The sequence below is a fragment of the Otolemur garnettii genome, unplaced genomic scaffold (genome assembly GCF_000181295.1).
Source record: "Otolemur garnettii isolate 467f Iridium unplaced genomic scaffold, OtoGar3 scaffold00136, whole genome shotgun sequence".
Taxonomy (NCBI): Eukaryota; Metazoa; Chordata; class Mammalia; order Primates; family Galagidae; genus Otolemur; species Otolemur garnettii.
The window spans coordinates 1,936,450-1,943,644 of NW_003852531.1; the positions used below are offsets into that span (position 1 = coordinate 1,936,450).

General features: G+C 49.0%; 1 protein-coding gene across 2 annotated transcripts in view; it reads left to right on the forward strand.

Moving 5' to 3' along the window:
* The window catches only part of RIN2 (Ras and Rab interactor 2), a 74,479-nt gene that overhangs the window by 31,004 nt on the left and 36,280 nt on the right, over positions 1 to 7,195 (forward strand). For both annotated transcript variants that reach the window (XM_023518378.1, XM_023518379.1), the window contains 2 exons: positions 1,623 to 1,734; positions 5,207 to 5,279. In XM_023518378.1, the coding sequence (XP_023374146.1) occupies positions 1,623 to 1,734; positions 5,207 to 5,279 (185 nt within the window). The remainder of the gene's footprint in view (positions 1 to 1,622; positions 1,735 to 5,206; positions 5,280 to 7,195) is intronic.

The window sequence follows — 7,195 nt, forward strand, 5'->3', positions numbered from 1 at the left end:
GGGTCCGGGCTGGGGATTCGAACCCGCCACCTTAGGTGTATGTGGCTGGTGCCTTAGCCACTTGAGCCACAGGCGCCGAGCCGTGGCTGTGTTTCAATACAATTTTTCTTACAAAAACAGGCGGCTGCATGAATTTGGTCTGCAGGCCGTGCCTTGCCCACCCTGATAGAAAGCTGCAGTCCTCCAGGAAATAAGGCCCATGGGGGGACTTTCCTCAAGCCCCAGGCTCAGGTACATCCCTGCCTGCAAGATGGAGGAACAGTTCCTCTCCACCAGCCAGCAGTGCTGTGGCCTCTTACCCACCAGGATGCTATTTAAGAAACACCTGCTTCAGCTCGGCACCTGTGGCTCAAGCAGCTAAGGCGCCAGCCACATACACCTGAGCTGGCGGGTTCAAATCCAGCCCTGGCCCGCCAAACAACAATGATGGCTGCAACCAAAAAAAAAAAAAGAAAGAAAGAAACACCTGCTTCCATTTTAGGGTGTTCTGGAGACCCTGAGCCCCAGCTCTGCTAGTGGATGATCTTAAAGGTCTTCCTGTCTCAGTCCTCACAAGACACCCCATTCCTATACGTGCCCCCCATACCTCAAACAAGTTATCTTAGGAGCTAGTAACTGGACATAGGAGAAGAGTGAAGCTTAAATGGGAAAAATGTGTAGAAAGGTAGGGGACTGGAGGGGTGAGGGTAGGTGTCCAAGTGCAGAGGAAAGAGAAGTAGTTTGAGAAATGGGACAGGTTAGATCCGTGGGCAGTGGCCATGTACCCCAGAAGGGAACCAGGCCCCAGCCACACTGCACACTCTGGGGAATGCCGTTCAGTTTGCAGCTGGACAGGGGTGCCTCCCACAGTTGTGCAGTGTGTGGCCTGCACAGTGACACATGGCAGACTGGCATTGGCAGCAGCCGGGGCCAGAATGGTGTCCTGAGATCAGCAGCACTAGGAGCTGTGATTGTTTGACGCACATGTCTGAAGACAGTATTTGGATCTGGAGGGAACTGGTGGAACCTTGAGTCACAAGTAAATGGTCAGCGCTGTCTGGGATGACCCTCAGAACATATCCACGCACCTCCCAGTGGAGCAGCCAGTTTGCAGTTCTAGCCAACTGCTGCCACCGAGCCTTCTCTCCGAGCACCGGAGAGAAGCTAGAGATTCAGATTTTAATGTGGAACCCAAAACAACTCCAGCTTTTTCACTGTTGGCATCAAATTCAAATTCCTATTATAAATACACCTTTGATCCAAACTGGCCAATCAGCTCCCTTGTCACCACCCGAGGTTCAGCCACATTACCTGTTTGGAAGTCAGTTTTCATCCGCTGAGATGCCCAGATAGACGGGGGCTGGAGAACATGTAATTCCAGTAGTAAAACTGAGAATGCTGATGCCAACCGGAGTTCTTAGCCTCTGGGAGACGGTTCTGTCAAAGGCAAAGCAGGATTCTTTTGAAGCCAGTTATCAAAGTCAGGTGTCTACAGCTGCTCTCTGAGCGCCCCTTCCTCTGGCAGCAGAGTCTCCTGTACTGAGCCTGCACTTCAACTAGGAGGAGGGTGTGAAGGAAGTCATGTGTTCAGGTTCCAATCTTCTAGACAGTTCCTCACCTTAAATTTCTTTTCCCTCCACTAGCTCTTCCTGGTTCATAAATCCACCAAAATGCAGAAGAAAGTCCTCTCCCTTCGCCTGCCCCAAGAATGTGGAACCTCACTCAAGGAATTTGCCATCAAGGAAAGTGCATACAGTAAGTGGCCATGGGATGGTGAGGTACTGGGTAAAACCAGGGCCTCGGGGCTCTTGGGAGTGGAAGTGGAAGGAACCTGGGCTAGGGGATGGACATGCAAGGGTCTGCATCCTAGCACTGAATGAGTAGGCAGGTGACCTCCCCAGGAGCCTCAGTTTTCTCCTCTGTATAATTGGGTGATGGTAACCTCTGAGCTAACAAGTCAATTCAACATGCTTGGTATATGGTAGGGGCCTAAAAGAGGTTGGTTCTATCCCCTCTTCCCAGTTTAGCACAGCATGGACTTGGCTCCCAGGTTTGGTGATGACTAAGCTGTAGGGAAGTCTTTAGGGAGCATGCCCTTCAGGATCTAACTTGTGTCTGCACATCTTTGTGAACAAATCATCCTTGTGCAGACTTGTTCCCTTCAGATCTCAGGCCTCTATGAAATCTAGCCAATCAGAGGTGCAGTCAGGGAGGGTGGTGCTATGAAACCCAGCCAATCAGAGGCGCAATCCAGAGAGGGTGGTGCTCAGCGGCGTTGGTTTCTTTTCTGTCGTTCCGCGGTTGCAGTCCACTTTTTTGGTCATTGGAAATCTGAAGTGTTGGAGGCCAAGTTTTTAAATAAAAAAGGGAACACACAGTTCTGATGTTCTGCCAGCCTCTCTGAAAGGATCAGAAGATGGACCTGCACACCAAGGGAAAGAAAGCTTCGCTGGGGTCTCGGGCAGCGAGGTGGGGGTGACAGCCGGGGAGGCGAATGGGGGACACGGCTGAGGCAGGATTCTCACTTTTTTCTTGATTTCCCCATAATCACCTCAGTTCCTGCATTTAAAGAAAAGCAAAGCATCACATGCATTCAGTGATGATTTGAAACTAGGAGATTAACAATCATAGATCCACATGGAAGAAAATTCCCAATTAAATTCAAAAAGGGGTTCAGTAAGTTCCCACAGTGAGTACAATGTGTGGATATAAGGCACATTCCTGGGCTCAGGACACAGCTACAACTCTGACTTTCACCATTCATATGTAAATTATATAACCTAATGGCTTGTGCCCTCCATAATATGAAATTAAAAAAAAAAAGTTAAAAAAAAATAAAAGAAACCAAAGATGTGGAGATCCATAGAAGGGAGAGATGAGATTATACTCAGCCCAGAGGGCAGTCTTGCTGAGCCAGATGACTTTTAACTTGGTCTGTGGAGGAGACACTTGCAGCAGAAGCGAACCACTAGCCTGGATGGGCTCTGCCTCCTGCTCAGCGGTGAATCTGGATCTCAAAGGTCACGGAAGCCAGGAGACACCTGAAAGGGGCACGATCAGGTGCAACCTGCAAAAACTACGAATACATCAGAAGGTGATCAGAGGCACATTTCAGACCCACTGTTTTAAAGGTTATGAATTTATATTGAGTGAGTAAGGAATGGATTTGTATTAAGCGAATTACATGATTCAAAGTTGGCTTTTGAACATCTGTGAACCGAGAAGCCACTGTTCTAAGTGGCTTTTAAATCCTCCCTAACATCCAAAGTTCACCTGTTGTGTTGGTGGCAGCCACGTCTTCCCCTCTTCTACAAGCATAGGCAATGTCTGTGAAAGCTTCCTTGTTATTCATCCAGGTTCCTGGGGTTCAAGTGGTGGAAAGTGGTGATCATGACCAGTTACCACAGACCTGGGTCCCACTGTAATAGCCCCTTCCCAGCCAGGGCCTGTCTTCTCTATAAACTGGGATAGAGCAAAGACTTTCTGGTAAACATATGCAAAGGCTGGTTGCTGTGGCTCATGCCTGTAATCTTAGCACTTTAAGAGGCTGAGGTAGGAGGAATGCTTGCAGCCAAGAATTTGAGACCAGCCTGGACAGCATAGCAAGACCATGTTTCTACAAAAATGGAATAAATTAGCTTGTCACAGTAGTACATGCCTGTAGTCCCAGCTACTCAAGAGGCTGAGGTTGAGGATTACTTGAGCCCAGAAGTTCAGGTTACAGTGAGCTATGATGACACCACTGCACTCAAACCTGGGCAACAGAGCAAGACCTTGGCGCTGTCTTTAAAAAAAAAAAAAAAAAAAAAAGTAGGTATTTTGTCGTAACTTCTGGACACCACCTCATGTTTGTATATAGTGCTTTTGTGTAAATTATTTCGTTTTCTAAAATTCCATTTCCCACCCCTACCACCCTGGGAGAGAAGGAGAGCAGTGTTAATGCATAGTCCACTTTACAGATGCGAAAACTGAGGCTCAGAGAAGTTAACCTGCCCCACATCAGTTCCCCTACGTAACTTGATAAACTGTAGGATTTGTGCACATGTGCGTGTGTTTATGATAGACATGTACAGAGGTATGGGTGTGTTTGGGGGTGCTAGAGAAATACTAAATAAATAAAATCATACAAAATAGCAAATAAGCAAAATAATTGAGGGAACAGAGTGTTTAGAAGGGAAAAAAAGGCTGGGCTCCATGGCTCCCACCTGTCATCCAAACACTCAGGGAGGCCGAGGTGAGGGGATCGCCTGAGCTCATGTGTTTGATGTGTTTGAGACTTGCCTGAGCCAGAGTGAGACCTCGTCTCTAAAAATAGCCGGGCATTGTGGCAGGCGCCTGTAGTCCCAGAGACTGAGGCAAGAGAATTGCTTGAGCCCAAGAGTTTGAGGTTGCTGTGACCTGTGACGCTATAGCACTCTACCAAGGGTAACAAAGTAACACTCTGTCTCAAAGAAAAAAAAATCGGAAGAAAATACAGCTGATTGAGGAAATCTTTCTAAAACTGAGGTTACTGGGGATGTTTTAGATAAGGACCAGTGGGGGTAAGAGTTCAGCTGAAGTGGCCAGAAGATGCCTGGCAAGTTCATGAGTATTTGAAGTCCAGTCACTCGGCTCCACCTTTCAGAGGAGGTACAACATGCCACGCTGTCCTGGAGAAGGGGTCTTCTCCACTAGGACACTGGGGTAGGGTAGATGGGGAGTGACATTCAAGGAGCTGAGCTTTCAGATCTTCCGCACCCAATTCAACTAAAAGCCGCCAGTGGGTACCTCCTCCGATCCTCCCAGCTGTGTACCCCTCCTGCCCTGTGCCTTTAGCCAGAGGTTCCATATTTTGGTAAAAAAGGAGTGTGACTGAGCATGTCCATGTCCTAGGAGGTCTGAGGGACCCAGGGGCATGGGCATACCCAGACCCTGTTGTGTGCCGAGGGCCTCACACTCCACACAGACTGGCCCCTTGCTCCATGCACAACTGTGTGCTCTGAACTAGGGGGGGGGGGAAAGGCGCCCGTTGTGCAACTGGAGTCTGCCCTGGTCTGTTTACTGAGCACTGGAACATGTGCTTGGTGTGAGTCAAGCAGGCACCGTCCAGGCCGAGCGGCTGTTTACGGCGGGCTGCTGGCTGACAAGCACCCTCGGCACAGCTGGCTCTGATAAGCCACACGGTAGTGTGTGACAGTCCCCGATGGGCCGGGAGACTCAGCTGCTCTCTGAAATCTCTCTTTTCCAGCCTTTTCCTTGGAAGGCTCAGGAATCAGTTTTGCGGATTTATTCCGGCTCATTGCTTTCTACTGCATCAGCAGGTAAGACTTCCTCATCCCTTAGGAGTTCAGGAACCCGTTTGGCGTGTGTGATGGAACTAGGCTGACGTTCCTTGAGGGATGGGGGAGGCTGGCCACTGCCCGATGTGGGTAGAGGGATTGGCTGCTTAGATAAAATGCTCACCAAGACCTGCATGCCAGGCTTAAGAGGGAAACAACTACCCCAGCCACTCCTGATGGCAATTCTCATTAATATGATTACTTCTTCAGGCTGCTCCCAAGGATCCTTTCAGCTAAATCTGTCAGGCAGGAAACACACACACGCGAATGAACACCACACTTCCGTGCACACACACAGACAAAGGGACCAACGGTGAACACCTGTAACATTTAAAGGTTCATGATAATGTTTCTGGAAACTCTTCAAGGGATGGGGTTCATTCTACAAATACGGTGAGTTCTTTAAACCAGCCCATAAATCTTGCACTGCTGTCCCGTGTACCAGCTGGCTGGTCACGTAACTTTCACAACCGGAGCCACTGTTTTAGTCTACGTGAAGTTAAGACCCAAATCAGAATGTTAAACAGGGTCAAGAGGGTGTTAGTTGTGAAAGGGCTTCTCTTTTTAAAATCTTAAATTTTTAAAAATCTTTTTCTTCCTAGCAATAGCAGTTCTCTCAGTGATTAAAAATCGAAACTCTTGTTTTCTGCAGAAGTAGTGCTCACCCCTCCAATGGGGCCGAGCTCACTCTGTCCTTCTTTCCTTCTCTTTCCATTGCAACCGGTACGGCAGAGACTGAGAAGTGTGTCACTGGTGTTGCTTACTAAGATCACGTCTCACAGCTGTCACACATTGAGGCTAAGGAGTTTTGGGGGGGTTGGTTTGTTTTATTTTAACGTAGGGATTCAGTCATTTCTCAAAGATGCAGTTAGATGTTTCCTGGGCCTGCTGACTAGGCCTACCAGGGAGCAAGCGCCAAGCTCCTTACCCCCGGAGGTCTCTGGTCTAGAGAAAGCCACACGATGAAGGGTCTAAGGAAAGAGAGACACTTCCAGAGGGGGGATTCAGGGCAGCTCACCAGCTGGAGGAAAGGGAGGCCATTACCTAGACTGGAGTAAGTGCTCCTGAGCACTGGGACGGGATGCACCTGCCTGCCAGGGTGTGGGCAGGACCCCTGGGGGGCCATGTGAGGAAAGGACTTACCCTAAACGGAAAAGGCTAATGCAGAAGGACAACCCCCAGCACACACATACACACACTCACACACGTAGCCACACACACTTTCACACCCTCACAGTCACTCTCACACACAGTCACACACTATCACACCCTCACAGTCACACATTCTCACACATGCAGTCTCACACATACACACAGAGTCACATTCTCTCACAGTCACACACACACAGAGTGACACTCACACACGCAGTCACACACTCTCACATGCAGTCACACACAGCCACACACACACAGTCACACTCTCACACCCTCACAGTCACATACACTCTCACACCCTCACAGTCACACATTCTCACACATGCAGTCTCACTCACACACACAGAGTCACATTCTCTCACAGTCACACACACAGTCACACACACACACAGAGTCACATTCACACACGCAGTCACACACTCTCACATGCAGTCACACACACAGTCACACTCACACACAGTCACACACACTCTCACATGCAGTCACACACAGTCACATTCACACATGCAGTCACACTCACACACGCAGTCACACATACACAGTCACACTCACACACACGGGGTCATACTCTTACACTCACACATTCACACACATGCAGTTATATACACAGTCTCACACTCACACATGCAGTCACACTCTCACACATGCAGTACACAGTCACACACTCACACATTCTCACACACACAGCCACACCCTCACAGACTCTCACACATACACTCTCACACTCACACATGCAGTCACAC